This window comes from Bubalus kerabau, chromosome 19, assembly GCF_029407905.1.
Source record: "Bubalus kerabau isolate K-KA32 ecotype Philippines breed swamp buffalo chromosome 19, PCC_UOA_SB_1v2, whole genome shotgun sequence".
In the NCBI taxonomy this organism is placed as follows: domain Eukaryota; kingdom Metazoa; phylum Chordata; class Mammalia; order Artiodactyla; family Bovidae; genus Bubalus; species Bubalus kerabau.
The window spans coordinates 47,399,554-47,420,459 of record NC_073642.1 but is presented as its reverse complement, the minus strand read 5'-3'; the positions used below and the strand labels follow the sequence as shown (position 1 = coordinate 47,420,459).

At 40.2% G+C, this 20,906-nt stretch overlaps 1 protein-coding gene across 2 annotated transcripts in view; it reads left to right on the top strand.

Annotated features, from left to right (window-relative positions):
- The window catches only part of SLC25A21 (solute carrier family 25 member 21), a 521,296-nt gene that overhangs the window by 474,613 nt on the left and 25,777 nt on the right, over positions 1–20,906 (top strand). For both annotated transcript variants that reach the window (XM_055556134.1, XM_055556133.1), the window contains one exon: positions 15,910–16,074. In XM_055556134.1, the coding sequence (XP_055412109.1) occupies positions 15,910–16,074 (165 nt within the window). The remainder of the gene's footprint in view (positions 1–15,909; positions 16,075–20,906) is intronic.

Sequence of the window (20,906 nt, the reverse complement as noted above, 5' to 3'; positions counted from 1 at the left end):
CAGTTTCAGTACCTACTGAGGTCTTTAAACTCAAATGAGGTCTGTTATCATAAACAGTAGTAGTTGGCTATCTGTTTACTGTAAATAAAGTACATGTAGCAGCAGAAGTTTGAGAGGAAATTAAAAACATTTGAAGCCACTTTGGAAAGAGTTCTGCCTCAATCAATATGTTCTTCCTTCAGAAGAGTCATATCAAGTAAGCATGTATTCTTCATCAATCTTCATGGTCACCTCACCTGGAGGTTGTGAACAAAGCTCATTTTTAGCCTTTTCAGTCAATTACTAGCTGTGGCTAAAAAAAAAAAAAAAAAAGAAGAAGAAGAGGATACCCCATGCCAAAGGCAAAGGAGAAGGCCCAGCAAGACAATAGGAGGGGCGAAATCACATTTAGAATCAAACCCCATACCCAACAGAGAAGCTCGGAGGGCTTAAACAAAACCTTGTGCGTGCCAGGACCCAGACCCCACAGAGACTGAGCTAGACCTGCCTTTGAGTGTTTGAGTATCTCCCATGGAGGCACGGGTCATCAGTGGCTTGCCACATGGGCAGGGGCTCTGGGTGCAGCAGATCTGGGTGACACAGCATGTGGCCTCTTGGAGGAGGTCGCCATTAACCCCACCATAGAGCTGCCAAGCAGACGCCCCACAAACTGCAGAACAATTATACCAAATAAATTCTGGCACTGTTAAGAAAGTTCTAGGACCCACAGCAGATTTTCCAACCTGGGGATCTGGCAAAGGGACTGAGAATCCCCAGGGAATTTGACTTTGGAGGCCAGTGGGATTTGATTACAGTACTTCCATAGGACTGGGAAAACAGACTCTTGGAGGGCAGAAACAAAACCTTTTACAAAGCAGGACCCAGGAGAAAGGAGCAATGACCCCACAAGAGACTGACCCAGGCTTGCCTGTGAGTGTCCAGGAGTCTCCGGCAGAGACATGGGTCGACAGTGGCCTGCTGCAGGGTCAGGGGCACTGAGTACAAGAGTGCGTGCATAAGACCTTTTGAAGGAGGTCCCCACTATCTTCATTACCCCTACCACAGTTTGGTCTCAGGTCAAACAACAGGGAAGGAACACAGCCCCACCCATCAATAGAAACTTGGATTAAAGATTTACTGAGCATGGCCCTGCCCATCAGAACAAAACCCAGTTTCCCCCACAGTCAGACTCTCCCATCAGAAGCTTCCATAAGCCTCCTTATCCATCAGAGGGCAGACAGAATGAAAACCACAACCACAGAAAACTAATCAAACTGAGCACTTGGACCACAGCCTTATCTAACTCAGTGAAACTATGAGCCATGCTGTGTAGGGCCACCCAAGATAAACGGGTCATGGTGGAGAGTTCTGACAAAACATGGTTCACTAGAGAAAGAAAGAAAGAAAGAAAGTGAAGTCGCTCAGTCATGTCTGACTCTTTGTGACCCCATGGACTGTAGCCTACCACGCTCCTCTGTCCATGGGATTTTCCAGGCAACAATACTGGAGTGGGTTGCCATTTCCTTCTCCAGAGGATCTTCCCAAACCAGGGATCGAACCTGGGTCTCCCACATTGTAGGCAGACACTTTACCATCTGAGCCACCAGGTCCACTGGAGAAGGGAATGGCAAACTACTTCACTTATTCTTCCCTTGAGAACCTCATGAACAGTATGAAAAGACAAAAAGATATGACACTGAACGATGAACTACCAGGTCGGTAGGTGCCCAATACGCTACTGGAGAAGAGTGAAGAAATAACTCCAGAAAGAATGAAGAGACAGAGCCAAAGCAAAAATGCCCAGTTGTGGATGTGACTAGTGATGGAAGTAAAGTCTGATGCTGTAAAGAACAATATTGCATAGGAACCTGGAATGTTAGGTCCATGAATTAGGTCCATGAATCAATGTTAGGTCCATGAATTAGGTCCTGTGGAAGTGGTCAAACAGGAGATGGCAAGGGAGAACATTGACATTTTAGGAATCAGTGAACTAAAATGGATTGGAATGGACAAACTTAATTCAGATGACCATTGTATCTTCTACTGTGGGCAAGAATCCCTTAGAAGAAATGGAGTAGCCCTCATAGTAAACAAAAGAGTCCAAAATGCAGTACCTGGGTACAATCTCAAAAACGACAGAATGATCTCTGTTCGTTTCCAAGGCAAACCATTCAATAGCATAGTAATCCAAGTCTATGCCCCAACCACTAATCCGAAGAAGCTGAAGCTGAAGACCTAAAGACTTTCTAGAACTAACACCCAAAAAAGATATCCTTTTCATCATAGGGGACTGGAATGCAAAAGTAGGAAGTCAAGAGATACTTGGAGTAACAGGCAAGTTTGGCCTTGGTATACAAAATGAAGCAGAGCAGAGGCTAACAGAGTTTGGCCAAGAGAACGCACTGGTCATAGCAAACACACTCTTCCAAAAACACAAGAGATAACTCTACATATGGACATCACCATATGGTCAATATCGAAATCAGATTGACTATATTCTTTGCAGCTGAAAATGGAGAAACTCTATGCAGTCAACAAAAACAAGACCTAGAGCTGACTGTGGCTCAGATCATGAGCTCCTTATTGCAAAATTCAGACTTAAACTGAAGAAAGTATGGAAACCACTAGGCCATTCCGGTATGACCTAAATCAAATCCCTTATGATTATACAGTGGAAGTGACAAATAGATTCAAGGGATTAGATCTGATAGACAGAGTGCCTTAAGAACTATGGACAGAGTTTCATGACATTGTACAGGAGGCAGTGATCAAGACCATCCCCAAGAAAAAGAAATGCAAAAAGGAAAAATGGTTGTCTGAGGAGTCTTTACAAATAGCTGAGGAAAGAAGAGAAGCTAAAGGCAAAGGAGAAAAGAAAAGATATACCCATTTGAATGCAGAGTTCCAAAGAATAGCAAGGAGAGATAAGAAACCCTTCCTCAGTGATCAATGCAAAGAAATAGAGGAAAACAATAGAATGGGAGAGACTGAGATCTCTTCAAGAAAATTAGAGATACCAAGGGAATATTCCATGCAAAGAGAGGCACAATAAAGGACAGAAATGGTATGGACCTAACAGAAGCAGAAGATATTAAGAAGAGGTGGAAGGAATACACAGAAGAACTATACAAGAAAGATCTTAATGACCCAGATAACCATGATGGTGTGATCACTCACCTAAGAGCCAGATATCCTGGAATGTGAAGTCAAGTGGGCCTTAGGCAGCATCACTAAGAACAAAGCTAGTGGAGGTGATGGAATTCCAGTTGAGCTATTTCAAATCCTAAAAGATGATGCTGTGAAAGTGCTGCACTCAATATGCCAGCAAATTTGGAAAACTCAGCAGTAGCCACAGAACTGGGAAAGGTGAGTTTTCATTCCAATCCCAAAGAAAGGCAATGCCAAAGAATGCTCAAACTACCACACAATTGCAGTCATCTCACACACTAGTAAAGTAATGCTCAAAATTCTCCAAGCCAGGCTTCAGCAATACATGAACTGAGAACTTCCAGATGTTCAAGCTGGATTTAGAAAAGACAGAGAAACCAGAGATCAAATTGCCAACATCCGTTGGATCATCGAAAAAGCAAGAGAGTTCCAGAAAAACATCTACTTCTGCTTTATTGACTATGCCAAAGCCTTTGACTGTGTGGATCACAACAAACTGTGGGAAATTCTTAAAGAGATGTAAAAACCAGACCACTTTACCTGCGTCCTGAGAAATCTGTATGCAGGTCAAGAAGCAACAGTTAGAACCGGACATGGAACAATGGATTGGTTCCAAATTGGGAAAGGAGTACATCAAGGCTGTATATTGTCACCCTGCTTATTTAACTTATATGCAGAGTACATCATGTGAAATGTGGGGCTGGATGACTCACAAGGTAGAATCAAGATTGCCAGGGGAAATATCAATAACCTCAGATATGCAGATGACACCACCCTTATGGCAGAAAGCTTAGAACTAAAGAACCTCTTGATGAAAGTGAAAGATAAGAGTGAAAAAGTTGGCTTGAAACTCAACATTGAAAAAACTAAGATCATGGCATCCAGTCCCATCACTTCATGGCAAATAGATGGGGAAGCAATGGAAACAGTGAGAGACTAATTTTGGGTGCTCCAAAATCACTGCAGATGGTGACTGAAGCCATGAAATTTAAAGACACTTGCTTCTTGGAAGAAAAGCTATGACGAACCTAGACAGCATATTAAAAAGCAGAGACATTACTTTGCCAACAAAGGTCCATCTAGTCAAAGCTATAGTTTTTCCAGTAGTCATGTATGGATGTGAGAGTTGGACTATAAAGAAAGCTAAGTGCCGAAGAATTAATGCTTTTGGACTGTGGTGCTGGAGAAGACTCTTGAGACGGAGATCCATCCAGTCCATCCTAAAAGAGATCAGTCCTAAATATTCATTGGAAGGACTGATGCTGAAGCTGAAACTCCAATACTTTGGCCACCTCTTGTGAAAAACTGACTCATTGGAAAGACTCTGACACTGGGAAAGATTGAAGGTAGGAGGAGAAGGGGATAACAGAGGATGAGATGATTGGATGGTATCTCTGACTTGATGGATGTGAGTTTGAGCAAGCTCCAGGAGTCGGTGATGAACAGGGAAGCCTGGTGTGCTGCAGTCCGTGGGGTTGCAAAGAGTTGGACACGACTGAGCTACTGAACTGACTGACTGACCAGCTGTGGGGAAACACTAAATGGATGAGTTGCACATGGAACTGCCAGAGGGCTTGACAACACCTTTACGAAAAGCAGAGCAGTTTCCCGGGAGGCTTATTTCACAGGAAGGTAACTCTTGCTGTTCCACCAATAGTGTGAGTTTCTCAGGCCTCAGTTCTGCGGCTCAGCCTTTCTACCTCCTTGCCTTATATTTTAACCACCATGCATTCCGACACAGGAATCATGAATTTTCCTAATTTGTCAGCCTAGGAAACGTGAGTCCACATGGTCCTTTAAACATAAAAATTTCCCCAGAAGTTGTCTGCAGTGGAAGACAGCCTAGGGTCACAGTAGTCAATATTACTCTTAATATTACACTGAAAGTCTTGTGGGCAATGGTAGAGTGATAAAGACGGAGCAAAAGGACTGCCATGGTCCCAGGTGTGCAGAGCATGGTCTAGAATGAGCTTGTGGGATGTGGGTAGATGTCTACTTGGCCTTGTGGAGAGGACATGGCTGGCAAAGGGCCAGAATGGGCCCCCTGAAGCATGGGGTGCAGGAAAAGGGCCCCTCTTGCTGGGGTCCAAGGACAGTATTGGCTGAGAGCAGAGACTGCAAGCACTGGGTTCTCAGAGCAATTGTAGGTACCCTGCTGGCTTCAGCTCCCTGTATTCTCCTCTCTGTGGTCTAGGGCTGGTTTTCTAGCCAGCCAGAGGTATGTTATCCATAAAATATGCCTTCCCTCCCGGTTAGCCCTAAACTATTCTAGAAATTTCAAGGAAATTGTGGTTAATTCGGTTCCTGATATTTCCCTCATATCCTTCCAGCTTCTGTATAAACTATTTAAATAGGTGTGCTTGTCTTGCCTCCACTTTTAAAATTACCACCATATCAGTCAAAGACTATAATCCCTGCCACACTTCTTTCAATTCCAATACCAGAATCTTGGCCAGCATCTTAAAATTCACAGTGAATAAAGAAAACCGGTCTCTAATTTAAATATGCTTGACCTTCTGTGGGGAGCAAAGTAATCACAGCTTTGTCATGCTCTGGTTTGGTTCAGTGGGTGTAAAAACATGTTCAGATAAAATCGGGATAGACCCAAATTTCCCCCCGTCCTTCAAACTAAACCCAAGCAAAGTGTTGTTCTGGTTTGTAGTCTTTTTGGCTGAAGATTATACTTGCCAGAGGATTTCTCTATTGGAGAGGGTTTGTATACCCAGTCTTGCCAAAAGTGTGACTTTATAGCTTATTGTCCTTATAAGACCCTGCTCCCTCCTAACTAGTGTATCTTTTTTTTTTTTTTCTATACACATATAAGAAGAAGTCCCCTATCACTTCTGCTAAGGCAAGTGGTGTTTGACTGGCATGCTCTCTGCTAGCCTGGAAAATGTGAATTTCTCCCTAGGAGCAAAATCTTGCATGAATTGTTTCCCAGTTCTTCTCTCCACTTTGAAATCTACTTCAAAGTTATTATTTGGCTAACGGGTTATGTTTTCCTTCCCTTGAGGTCTATAGGATTTGCCTCTGATGTGTGGATGGGGCACAGGTTTTCCTTCTACTCTGTCATTTTTATCTATGTTACATATGAACATAATCATTCTCACCCCAAGTATGAAACTCAGCCTTTAGGAAATTGCAAAAGCCTGCTTCACCTCTATTTAGTCTTTGAAGATGTTCAGTTCAAGAAGAGAATAGTCTTCCACCTGAGCTCTATGATAAAAGTTATGGATCAATGAACTAATAGCAAACGTGTTATCAATGATAGACTCTAAAGATAGGGATTTTAAAAAAAAATTAGTTCAGGGTTTGATTCTGGTTTGGGATAACACCATTAAATATAGCTCTATATACTGTATCCTGGGAACTTAATAATCTGCAGTTGTGGTTTAGTCTCTAAGCATATCTGACTTGTTGAAACCCCATGGACTGTATAGCCAACCAGGCTCCTCTGTCCTTGGGATTTCCCAGGCAACAATACTGGAGTGAGCTGCCATTTCCTTCTCCAGGGGATGTTCCCAATCCACGGATTGAACCCGTGTTTCTTGCCCTAGCAGGCAGAGTCTTTACCACTGAGCTACCAGGGAAGCCTAGTTATCTATTAGAGACCAATTAGTCAGGTACAGTGTCACAAATGGAGAAGGCAATGGCACCCCACTCCAGTAATCTTGCCTGGAAAATCCCATGGATGGAGGAGCCTGGTAGGCTGCAGTCCGTGGGGTCGCTGAGTTGGACATGACTGAGAGACTTCACTTTCACTTCTCACTTTCATGCATTGGAGGAGGAAATGGCAGCCCACTCCAGTGTTCTTGCCTGGAGAATCCCAGGGACGGGGGAGCCTGGTGGGCTGCCGTCTATGGGGTCGCACAGAGTCGGACACGACTGAAGCGACTTAGCAGCAGCAGCAGCAGCAGCGGTGTCACAAAGCTTAGTGATTATTTTCTTCGTAGGCAATGAACACATGCTTAAGCTTAGTTGTGTTATGTAGACACAACACAAAGCAAATAGGATGATACTTTGTGATCCTCGCTTTCAAGAAAGAGAGGGGTTGAGTTATATAGAGAGTGAACGTATGGCTCTATTTTCAGATAGTGTGAGAAGCCAGCTTCAAGGGCATGTCAACATTCATGATGATGTATTGAGTTAAGTTCAAATTTTTCCTGCATTACTCTATGAAATCCTGCCTGGAAGCTGTTCAGTACCTAAATTATTTCTTTCCAGTCTATGATTCTTGTGGGCAGAAAAGTGAATTATGTATATGAATCCTTTCATATAGTTATCTTTCAGCAATACCTAAGGCAGCAGCCAAGTTGCCTCTCTATTATCATTTACAGAAAATAGATCTCAGTCTTACGTTTGGCTGTGCCAGAAACCCTAGGTTTTTGCTTTCAGAATTGAGACTTTGAAGTAATGATAATAGCTACCATTTACAGAACATGCATTAGATGCCAGATTCTGTGCTGGATGCCTCACGTGTTTCTTCCTTTATTTGAGTTTTAAAATTTATACAATTTTTATAAATTACCAAAGTAACTTTTTTCACAAATTATGTAATACAGAGCTATATGGAGAAAAAATAATTGATGATTTCTGTCACTACCACCCTCCAATCCAATCACTCTGGTAACTTCTGTGGGTCCTTCCACCTTTTCCAGTGCTCATACACACCTGATATCAAACCTCCCATTGCCCTGTAAGGTTGGTGACTTTTTCTCTATAGAGAATGGAAATAAAACCTAATCAGTTATTAGCTCCAATGAACTGAGCACTAACATAGAGGTCTCCTTCAAAAAACAACACTGTTTTCATTGGGATAAAGAAATGTGGGTAATGAAGACGCTTAAGGGGAAATCACAAATGTTTGGGGAACCATGAAGAAGCAGACGGGTCCTTCCATGCTGCCAGGCACGCCTGTGCCCGCAGTCCAGTCTCCTTCCTTCCTGCTCTCCCAGCGATGCTCAGGCAAAGCACGGGGTCAACATCTCATCACCTGGAGGCCCTGTGTTCCTTCAGACAGTTATTGGGCAACAACGTGGTGTTGACGTAGCTCAGCATCTGGAAGAGTTTGTTTAAAGCAAATTATTTTCCACTCACAGATTGTTGAAAAATAGGCCTGCTCATCAAATCTAAATTCTAGGAAGAATATAATTGTATTTTGGATGTCTTTTTGTCCATAATCATGCCCTAGTAAAATAAACTGCAGTGACGAATTAGTATAATATCTAAGCAAAAAGAGATGTGTAACTGTGGGGTTTTTGAGCCCAATTCCTCTTCTTTTACATTTTGTTCTCAAATAAAAGGAAGGAGCCTTTTTTTTCTTTAATTTATGAAAATGCTTCAAGACTTCGAGGAACAAAGGGCTTACGTGATCTTCTGTCTCCTAATTGAGCAAAGGTATTTTTCCTACCTAAGTGTAGCAACTGGATCTCCTCTTTTTAACAAAGCAGTATTTTTCTTAAGGCCAGATATGGACACTCACTTCTTTGTATAAAGATATCCGGTTTGCTTTCTAGTCATGTGATGAAGTCCAGTGCAACATCCTTATCCCATTGGCTCTAAAATGCACCCGAGTTCCCCTTGCTGTGGGAAGCAGGTAAAGAGATGCACGTGGAGCATGCTGTCTTTGGACACGGTGTGCCTAGTGCTCTTCTCTCACTTTAGAGAGAGAGGAAATCTCTCTCTGACACACACCCCATGCCTGTGCCTACTGGCCATGCTCTGATAACTATTTACCCAAGGAACAATGCCTGAAACCTCTGTCCGTGATCTCACAAGGTAATCAGAGCCAATTATGGCCAGTCCTTGATGGAAAAACTCCAGGAAAAATAGCTCGGGCTGCCATAAGTCATCTCAGTGATATGTTGGTGATTCTGGGTTCTCAGGAAGGAATCAGTGCCCTAGAGTGGTGCCAGGGAGCATTGTTTAAACACCAGATCTTCTCTTTTACTTTAGCCTTTTAAGAACTTTTAGGCTTTCCTCGTGGCTCAAATGGTAAAGAATCTGCCTGCAATACCAGAGACCCAGGTTCAATCCCTGGGTTGGGAAGATCCCTTGGAGAAGGGAATGGCTACCCACTCCACACTTTTCTTACCTGGACAATCCCCAAGGACAAACGAGCCTGATTTCCAGGCTCCATGTTACCATCCATGGCATTGCAAAGAGTTGGATGTGACTGAGCAACTAATACTTTCAAGGACTTTTAATTTTTAAAAGAATTTTTTATTGAAGCGTATTGATTTCAAATATTATTTGTGCTTCAGGTAGGCAGCATAGTGATTTAGTATTTTTGCAATTTATATTTCCTGAAAAGTTACTACAAGATAATGGCTGTAATTCCCTGTGGTGTGCAATACATCCTTGTTGCTTATGTATTCTATACATAGTAATTTGTATCTCTTAATCCCATACCCCTAGTGTTACCCCTTCCCCTCCCCTCTCCCCATGGATACCCATTGGTTTGTTTCCTGTATCTGTGACTCTGTTTCTGTTTTGTTACATACATTTGTATTATTTTTTAAATTCTACATTTAAGTAATATCATACATTATTTGTCTTTCTATGTCTGACTTATTTCACTAAGCACGATAATTTCTTTATCCATCTACATTGCTGCAAATGGCAGAATTTCAATCTGCTTTATGGCTGAGTGATATTCCATTGTGTATGTATAGCACATCTTTTTTTAAACTGAGGTATAGTTGATATACAATATAAATTGCAAGTATACAACATAGTGATTCACAATTTTTAAAGGTTATACTCCATTTATAGTTATTATAAAATATTGACTGTATTCCTTGTATTATACAATATATTCTTGTAGCTTATTTACCTTTTACACAATAGTTTATACCTCTTAATCCCCTACCTCTATCTTGTCCTCCCCCCTCCCCTTCCCCCACTGGTAACCGCTAGATTGTTCTCTGTACCTGAGTCTGTTTCTTTTTTCTATGTTCACTTTTTTACTTTATTTTTCAGATTCCATATATAAGTGATAGCAACTTTCAATCTTTCTCATGGCTGAGTAGTATTCCATTGCATCTGTTTATGTGTGTGTGTGTGTGTGTGTGTGTGTGTGTGTGTGCCATATCTTGTTTATGCATTCATTTGTTGATGGACACTTAGGTTGCTTACGAACCTTAGCTATTGTAAGTAATGCTGCTGTGTACAAGGGGTGCATGTGTCTATTAGAATTAGTGTTTTGTTTTTCTCAGATATATACCCAGGAGTAGAATTTCTGGGTCATGTGATAGTTCAATTTTTAGTTTTTCTGAGAAACATCCATACTGTTTTCCATACTGATAGCACCAATTTACATTCCCACCAACAGTTTATGAGGGTTCCTTTTTCTCCACATCCTCTCCAGCGTTTGCTATTTGTGTTCTATTTGATGTTAGCCATTCTGACAGGTATGAGGTGATTTCTCAGTGTATACCAAGTCTTATTTATCTACTATTAGTCTGTTGATGGATACAGGTTGCTTCCATATCTTGACTGTTATAAACAATGCTGCTATAAATATTGGAGTGCCTGTATCTTTCAATTTTTTATTTTTATTTTTTCAGATAAATTCCCAGGAGTAGAATTGCTGGGTTATGTGGTAGTTCTGTTTCTAGTTTTTTGAGGAAACTCCATACTGTTTTCCATAGTATTACACCAATTACAGAAATTCTATTTCATAGTTCATAATCATTATAGAAAATTCTCATGGATAGATAAAGTATTTTTCAGTATATCTCTCCAAATAAAAAGCAAGATAAAAATATTTTTGTTTCCAGAATATGAGCAAAGTACCATACTAGATGATTAACACAGTGCATGGTACCTTGTCGGGCTCAGTAGGTGCTTGTTGAATAAATGAATGCATGAAGGAACAGGGAGTTTCCAGGATTAGCAATTGGCAATAGCTGACATCAGAGTTAGTCCCTGAGTTCCTTCAAATGGAAGTACTTCTGGCAGGTACCAATGAACTGAAGATTTTTCTAAACCAATGTGAAGAGCAGTGTGATATGGTAATATTAGCTACGTTCTGACTCACTTATTCTTCCACACGCGCAGCTCTGGTGCAGTCAATGAAAAGTGTATCTAGGAAACTTAGAATGCAATTTGGGCCACAGCTGGTAACTAAATATGAAAATTGTAGTGAATCTAAATATTGGGAGGAAACTGAATTGGTGGGTGACCTGCTGGGTTGGATAGTATTGGAATCATTTGGCTGATGATGCTAATCAGTCACCATTTTGTTTTGAAATGGAAGCCCAGTAATCAAATAAGTTTAGTAAAATTCCTTGTGTTTACAGAGATCTAGTCAAAATGATTCTATATTTTCCTATTTAAGCATCCTAGTGGAAGTCAGGTTTTGCCTTTCTAATTAAATATTTTACATGTGTGATACAATGTCTCTGAATGAAGCAAAAAGGGCACTTCCAATTCTTATGAGAATTAGAGTTTAAATTTTTCTTTATCTCAAGGTCCCAAGTTGCCAGAAATATATATTTGTATTTTATCTATTACCTGCATCATTGGTTGCAGAGTTGGATTAGCAAACTCTGAAAATCTTAGAGCATATATATAACAAGAACGAGTCAGCAAAGATGACAGCACCATTGGTTGGGACGTAGCATTCTGCTTAAGCCATTTTTCAGTCCTTTCCCCTTAAAATACTACTCGGTCCTTGGTTTCTCACCTGTAAAATATAGAGAATATACCTGCTGCCCGTCTTACAGGTTGTTAAGAGGGGCAACCAGATATGTTCAGATGACAAAACCATGCAAAGTATTAAAACATGAACTTTGAGCCTGTGGGGCTTCTGTTTGAGCTCTGGAACCTCCACTTACTCTGTGATCTTGAGCAAGTAGCTTAATTTCCTCATCTGTTAAGTGGAGGTAATGATAATACCCACCCCATACGCTTGTTGAAAGGATTAAGTAAGACCATATATGTAAAGTATCAAGCGTCTGTGATGATGGCTGACACTAATGAGCAATTCTTGTGTTGCAGGTACCTGGTACCCTGCATGTATGTGCCCTCTAGGGTGTAAATACACTGTGTGAGGTGGAGGACCAGTCAGTGTGCTTCTCATTCTCAGAGTTTGCTCCCGTGTGATGGCCTTGCTTCTACTGTCCATAGACCTGTCCAGTGGACAGTTCTTACTGACAATGTTTACCAAGTGGTAGGGAAGAGACCAGTTTACAGGAGCTTCTGCTTCCTGGGTTGAGGAACTATCCCTCGAAAGAGATCTCTACCTCAAGAGTAGGTATGGTTGGGTCTCAGAGGAAGCAGTCCTATGATCTTGCACTCTGGATACATTTCTGTAGGACTTTCTCACAAAGGTTCAGGGCTCTACCAAAGGAAACAACAGCCAGAAGGAATGAGCAGGAAGAAGCTAGCTTCCCTCCCTTACATCAGCCTCCACCTTTTGGTTGTCACTGTCTTCAGCCACCAAAAGGAATTACCTGTTATTTTACCATGATAACTAGTTTTATTATTATCATAATTGCCATTATTATTAACAGCTAATGTATAGTAAATGCTTACACAAGGCAAAGTTCATTGACTTATTTATCATCCCAACAATCCTATGAGGATGATTCTATTATTATCTTTATTTTACAGATGAGTAAAGTGAGAATAAACCAGAGAATTAAATACCTGCTTAACCTGGCAAATGGTATTGCTGGGACTCAAAGCTGGGACTGTCTGGCCCTGACCCCTATTTCTAACTACAGTACCACCCTCTGATTTGCTTAATTATTCACAACTGAGTTCAAATTCAGCAAAGCACTTGAGTCAAAATCCATGTGTTACATTTTCCCATGTCCACCTAACACCCAAACTGGTGGAAATCAGGCAGTTAGCCCTCAGTAAATGTTATTTGGATTGACATATCAACATTACTATTTATAAAATAGATAATAAGAACCTACTGTATAGCACTGGGAACTCTACTCAGTACTCTGTAATGACCTATATGGGAAAAGAACCTAAAAAAGAGTGGATATATGTATTGTTGATTCACTTTGCTGTGTAACAGAAACTAGCACAATATTGTAAATCAACTACACTCCAATAAAAATTCATTTTAAAAAATGAATTAGGACTAAATGAATTAGGACTTCTAAAAATAGAAGTCCTCTCTTTTAATTTTGATGGTTTAGCACTCTAGAGTTTAAAATGATTAAAAACATCTTTGTTGTTTTTCAGTCGCTAAGTTGTGTCTGACTCTTTTTGACCCCATGGACAACAGCACACCAGGCTTCCCTTACTTCACTGTCTCCTGAAGTTTGCCCAGATTGGTGTCCATTGAGGTGGTAAAGCTATCTAACCATCTCATCCTCTGCCACCGTCTTCTCCTTTTTGCCTTCAGTCTTTTCCATCATCAGGGTCTTTTCCGATGAGCCGGCTCTTTGCATCAGGTAGTTCCAGGGATGGGGGAGCCTGGTGGGCTGCCGTCTATGGGGTTGCACAGAGTCGGACACGACTGAAGCGACTTAGCAGCAGCGGCAGCAGCCAAAGTATTAGAGCTTCAGCTTCAGCATCAGTCCTTCCAATGAATATTCAAGGTTGATTTGCTTTAGGATTTACTGCTTGGATCTCCTTGCAGTCCAAGGGACTCTCAAGAGTCTTCTGCAGCACCACAGTTTGAAGGCATCAATTCTTCGGCCCTCAGCCTTCTTTATGGTCCAATTCTCATATCCATACATGACTACTGGAAAAATCATAGCTTTGACTATATGGACCTTTGTTGGCAAAGTGATATCTCTGCCTTTTAATATGCTGTCTAGGTTTGTCGTAGCTTCCCTTCCAAGCAAGCATGCTTTAATTTCGGGCTTTGGTAACAATCTGCAGTGATTCTGGAGCCCAGGAAAATAATCTGTCACTGCTTACACTTTTCCCCCATCTATTTGCCATGAAGTGATGGGACTGGATGCCATGATCTTAGAAAACATGTTGATCTGTACTTTCAATTAAAGGCATTGGTTCCTCTGTTGCTGAAGAATCTAGATGATCTCTAAGCTCCCCGTCTCTCCTGCTCTCAGGTGATGAGAGTGGGTGAGGATGGAGAGAAAGCTTAGGCCAGAAGCAGGAAGAGCTGGTGTTGGCCAGTGTGGACCCAGGCAGCCTCCCTTCTGCCCTGTTTCTCCCATCCCCAGGAGAACTGCCTCTTTGCTTTCCTCCGCCGTCTAGGCTGCCTTTCTCAGAGCACAAGCACAGTGCCCAGAAGCCTGCTCAGCACCTTCGGAGTCTTTCCAACAGAAATGAACTGTGGCTCAACTTGTCCTCAAGTCTCCTTTGAAAACCAAAATAAATAATTTAAGTTGATAGTTAATGTGCCAGAACAAAAACAAAAACAACAACAACAACAAAATCTCATTTTGTAGCAGAGAGAATGAATTTTAACCTTCTGAGATTTTTTGTTTTCCTCTATGAAATGGCTTTTATTGTTTTAAGATGTGTTCCTATGTTTTTTTTTCCTTCATGTCACAAAAAAAGGGCTTTCTTAGGATTAATATATTGTCATTAATCCTCTTAAATGAAAAGAAGAAGTTGAGTGTAGAATTGTAGCTAGAGTTTCTAAAACATTTACCAGTAAAAGCTATAGGATTTTACTCTATAAACAAACTCATTTAAATGTATCAGGTTAATTACCTAAGCTACAAATACAAGTTGGATGAAAAGCCTTGATTGAATTTGTCCTGTTCTGTTTGGCTGACACAGCCTTAATTGCATATGGTAAGAAAACACTTTTAGTCAGTAAGTACATCAGACTGCCATGACCACTCCAGCAACCTGCTCCAGTGAAATTTCAAACAAATGTCGTGTCAGTGCTTGCCTTATAGGGAAAAAAAAAAAAGAAAATTAAACGCTGAACATTTCCCCTTATTTGCTATTCAGTATTCAAAATGTAAGAGGGAGAGATATCCTTTGTGCTGTACCTCCAAAAAAGGAAACAGTCACTCAACCTTATTTAAAAACTCATGTGAATTGTTGTAATTGTATTGTAATGAATTATAAACCTCAGGGCAAACTGCAGTGATTTCTTTAGCAATTTCCAAAAGGAGCATAGACTGGATTCTAGCAGTCAAGGTATTTCAACCTTGGGTAATCAGTCAAAGGCTAGAAAGAAGTAAATTAAAAGTAACCCAGTCCTCTCAACACCATTGATTTATCATTTATCACGGCAAGTGTTACACACACTGATTGCCCACTTTCTTGAGGAAGTCTACAATCAACTGCTATTTATCCATGGCTGATTTCTAACCTAACGCCAGTTTAAACTATTGAGGCAATGGAATCAAGACTAATTGTAACATTTGCTTTAGAAAAACATAATTAGGAAGGTAAATATACTGGATTCAGGAGCCAAATATACATTCCTTTTGGATTATGCACGGTTATGGATTTCTAGTTTATCTTCATGGCTAATCCCCTCCATTAGTGTGGATGATCCAGAATTGGATGCAACTATTGACATGTTGAAAATGATGCTAGTCATTATCTGACATTAGTTTCACTAATTCCACCAAAGGTATTTTTTCTTCACCAACAATCTTCCTTTTAAGTCCTGTTGTCATGCATGCAATTTTGTTTACATTTGGGGTTTCCTAATTTTAAAAAGCATGAATCTAGGCATGATAATTCATGTTTGGAGGAGGAGGTCCCTAAAAATTCTGGGCTTGAAGGGAAGCTGAAATGGTAATTTTCTCTGTTTCATGGTTCCAAAGATGACCTTTCTGGCTTTGCTCCTCTCTTCTTCAGCAACCATCCACCATGAGTTATGCAAGACACATCATTAAGAAGGAAGGTTTGGGACTCGGAGGCCTCAACAAAGGATTTACAGCAACTTTGGGACGTCATGGAGTTTTCAATATGGTTTATTTTGGCTTCTACTTCAATGTCAAAAACATTATTCCTGTCAATAAGGTAACTATTTCATAGGTTCAAATCCTGGAGGAAAAATCCTATCAATGATGGTAGCTACATAGGTAGAGTGTTTATCCCTCCAAGTCACTGCTGAACTCTTACATCTGTTACCTAGTTTGATCCTCACATCAGCCTTGTTCACTGAGTATTGTTATCTTTATTTTGAATTCAGAAACTAAAACTTAGTTAGAAAGATCAAGTAAATTGCCCAGAGGCACATAATAAAGAGCAAAGCAGACCTCTGAAACCAAGTCTGACACCAAAATTATTCTTCTTGAAGAATACGCCATTATACCTGAATGTTTCACATTTATCACTAATAGGAATTTCTAGAAACTGTTATTACTTAATTTTTATCTCAGAAGTATAACTTTTTCAAAGTTGAAATTTCCATAGTCTAAATACATTTTGAGTTTCTGAAAGAAAGTTATCAGCCTAAAATTTAAATCTTACATAGATAGTAATTTTTAAATTTACCTAAGTTAATTAGGGTAAGTATTAACTCTTCTAGGATCATTCACTTTTGACATGAAATAACAATAATAATTTTTAACAGTAACTCACATATGTCAGCAGCCTTTCCACTTTGATAAGATAAAAGTAGCACATCATGTGATTTAAAATGAGCATCTTTCACTAGAGCATCACAAACTTTTCTCCCACCATCATATTGCTTGCTTGCAATCAAATGTGTAATTCTGGAAGCACCAAATGAGGAAACATTTTCACATGCAGGCATTTTCCCACAGGAGTTCAGTTCTTAATTTTGCCTAGTACAAAAATACTGAAGAACTTTTTATAAAGCATAAAAATATTCCTGATATGGCTGTCACCGGATTTGGTAAAGTAATGTTGGTTGTACTTGTTTTTTCCCAGTTATCTCTTTTAATCTCGGTCAGTACTTGTCTCAAAAAGTGAAAGTGAAAGTCACTCAGTTGTCTGACTCTTTGTGACCCCATGGACTATACAGTCCATGGAATTCTTCAAGCCAGAATACTGGAGTGGGTAGCCTTTCCCTTCTCCAGGGGATCTTCCAAGTAACAGCTAAATCCAAGGCATGTTCCCAATTAACTTTCCATTGACGTTGTCTCACTCATTAGCCAAAATTGTTAACCAGGTTTCACTGTATTTAGAAATCTCACTTATTTAGCATAAGCTCATGTTTTGTTCATCTGAAATCAAGGCATAACCACAGAATATATAGATTTCCCCATTGAGTGACAGTTCTGACAGTGGTGGTCCTCAGCGTCCTTCTCCTGTTGAGCTCATGAAATACAGAAATAGAGTGCAATAAATACCTGGATGACATGAGAGAGTTCAACTTTCAATATATTAAAAAAATGCTTTTAGCAGAAACAGGCTAAATAATCTGTGGAACCCAGGGCAAAATGAAAACGTTCAAAAATTAAGTCCTTTTGGACTGGGTCGGAGAAGTCAATGGTGGGATGATTTGAGAGAATAGCATAGAAACATGTATATTATCGTATGTGAAATAGATTGCCAGTCCAGGTTCAATGCATGAAACAGGGTGCACAGGGCCGGTGCACTGGGATGACCCTGAGGGATGGGATGGGAAGGGAGGTGGGAGGGGGCTTCAGGATGGGAACACATATACACCCATGGCTGATTCATATCAATGTATGGCAAAACCAATACAATATTGTAAAGTAATTAGCCTCCAATTAAAATAAATTAATTTTTAAAAATTAAGAATTTCAAGGGACTTCCCTGGCAGTCCAGTGGTTAAAACACTATGCTTTCACTGCAAGGGGCATGGGTTCTATCCCTGGTCAGGGAACTAAGATCCTGCATACTGGCATGGTAAGGTCAAAAAACAAAAGGAAAAAAAAACCCAATTTCAAGACAGCAACCGTAGTGTCCCAGGTGGCGCTAGTGGTAAAGAATCTGCCTGCCAATGCAGAAGATGCAAGAGACTGGTTTGATCCCTGGGTTGGGAAGATCCCCTGAAAGAGTAAAATAGCAACCCACTCCAGTATTCTTGCCTGAAAAATTTCATGGAGAGAGGAGCCTGGTGGCCTACAGTCCAGGGGATCGCAAAGAGCCAAACATGACTGAGCACGCATACAAAAAATTGTAGAGCAATAAACCAAGCATGGGGCTCCTCTAAGTGCAGGCTCTGGGCAACTGCACAAGCCACACACCCGTGAAGCTGATGTTTTTTTAAACTCTGAGCTGAGTGATTCAAACAATGTGGGAGAAATGTCCATACCTCTTTCTCTAGCTATCCAAAGGCTTGAAGCAAATAGAAATTACACACAATGAAATGAATGATATAATTTACAAATATTATATAAATAATATATATTTCATTACATTTATTTGTGCATTATTTTAATGCATATATTATCATAATAATATGAATTTGGTTATAGCTAAGGAAGAATTTCAGAAAGATCAATAAGATTTATATATGATTATGTGTTGTGTTGTTTAGTCATTCAGTCATGTCTGACTCTTTGATACCCCATGGACTGTAGCCTGCTGGGCTCCTCTGTCCATGGGATTTCCCAGGCAAAAATACCAGAGTGGGTTGCCATTTCCTTCTCTAGGATATCTTCCTAACCCAAAGATCAAACCCAAGTCTCCTGCATTGATGAGCACATTCTTTACCACTGAGCCATCTGGGAAGCCTGACTGTATGTTACTAATGCTTTAAAAAAAGTCCACAAATACAAACTTCATTTAACAATTAATCAATACACTTAAGTTATTAAATTTTACACGTTGTGGAAAAAGCAGAAGCTTAAATATTTATTTATTAGTTAAAAGACATCATAGTATTCTGGAATTATGGAAAGAGCTCATTTATCTTGCCAGTTTACAGGGTTCAGATTATATTGGCCCTTATAGGCCACACTAAGGATTCTTCTGTTTATCTGAAGAGCACTGGGAAGCCAACAGAAGATTTTAAGCAGGGGAATTATATGATAATTCTGGCTGCAGCATGGAAAATGGGTAGAGTGGGGTAGTGAGCAAAAGAGAGTATAACATCGAAATGATTGTTATGTGCAATGCGGGGGTCATGAACTAGTATTCATGGTGAAGACAAGAAGAAGTGGGTCAATTTGAGCTAGAATCTGTAGGATGTGGTGATGGAGTCTGTGTGCGTGTTGATAAAAGAGTGGTGGGTGGGGATGATTCCTAGGTTTGGGGTTTGAACAACTAGAAAGATAATGGCGCCATTGATTGGGAAAGAATACCATTGAAAAAGAACAAATTTGGGGAAATTATTTCCTGAGCCTAGAAAACTGATTTAACCACATTTGAACTCCAAAGTACAGACTTTGAGGCAGTGATTGCATGTGGAATCTTGGGAGGAAGGCCCTAAGATGGAGACAGACAGCCAGATGTCATCGGTATACCCAAGGCGAGCATACTTATTTTTTTTAATTTAGTTTTTATTGGAGTGTAGTTGCTTTACAGTGTTGTGTTAGTTTCTACTGTACAGCAAAGTGAATCAGCTATATGTATACATGTACCTCCTCTTTTTTGGATTTCTTTCCTGTTTAGGTCACCACAGAGCACTGAGTAGAGTTCCCTGTGCTATACAGGTTCTCATTAGTTAGCTATTTTATATCAATAGTGTGTATGTGTCAGTCCCAATCTCCCAATTCCTCCTATCCTCCTTCCCCTTGGTATCCATATATATCATATATTAATGCATATATGTGGAATCTAGAAAAGTGGTATAGATGATCTTATTTGCAAAGCAGAAACAGAGACACAGACACTTGAACATTCATTTTCTGGAGAATGATCATGGGCCAATCACTGTAACGCTTTGAGCATCTGAGTATTTTAAATCTGTAAATTGAAAAGCAAAGAGTGTTCCTTCTACCTGACAAAATGGTTTTGAGGATTAAAATAAATAGCAAGTGAAGTTTGTGAATTTTAAGGTGCCGTGGAAGTGTTAGGCATGGGGGCTGCTGCTGACAGGGACGGGGAGAAGTAGAGGCAGCAAGGAGGGTAGTGGAGACAGTCAGCATGCAGAACAGTGTGAAGAGCTTTTCCCCAGAACTGTTCCTTTTGCACTTAAATGAACACTGTGGGGTTCGTTGTGGGTTTTGTTTTCTAGGGGTTTTTTGCCTAGAACAAAGTCATTGATTTTATGTGTTCTGTAATCTAAGCCTGATTCAGAACTGGGAAACCAGTATTCTTTAAATTTAAACCATAATAAATCAATGCTTTGTGCAGGGGAAGGTATGATAATCATTAAAACATGTTGAAGAACGTCATCAAGTTGTTAACCACGAGGAGGAGGTGGTGTTCCTTGAAGGCTTTTTTCCGTCTTCGCTCTAGGCCGGCTCCAGCCATACACTCCGGACAGTTTGTTTACAGGATTGTTGTTTCAGTTCCTCACCCAGAAATTGTTCATTCTGTTGTCCCAAGGGAATTTGAGATTTCACCAACTCTGACTAGCATGAGATAATTCTAGATTTTTCTTTAATATTTTCTAAACTTTATAAACTGTCTACCAATATTTTCCATTTTCAAAGTATTTGATTTTATAAGAAACTGTCCATATGATCATATCTGAGGAGTGGAAGTCAAGAGCCGTGTGCGTGTGTGTGTGTGTTAAGTAGGGCGGGGAGGGAAGTGTAAGAAAAAGCAGAGTGCAGGAAAAGTACTTTTTCTTTATAGCATTCTGAGCTATTGGAAGCCTCTACAAGAAGCCTGTATAAATTTTATAATAGGAAATAAATCAGTGAAAATTTTAATAGAATCTTATAGAGTACCTAGTTAACTTTTTCACATTTTATTCAACTCTGTGTCTACAGAGTTGAAATAAGAACTTGAAACAGAGAGTTCAG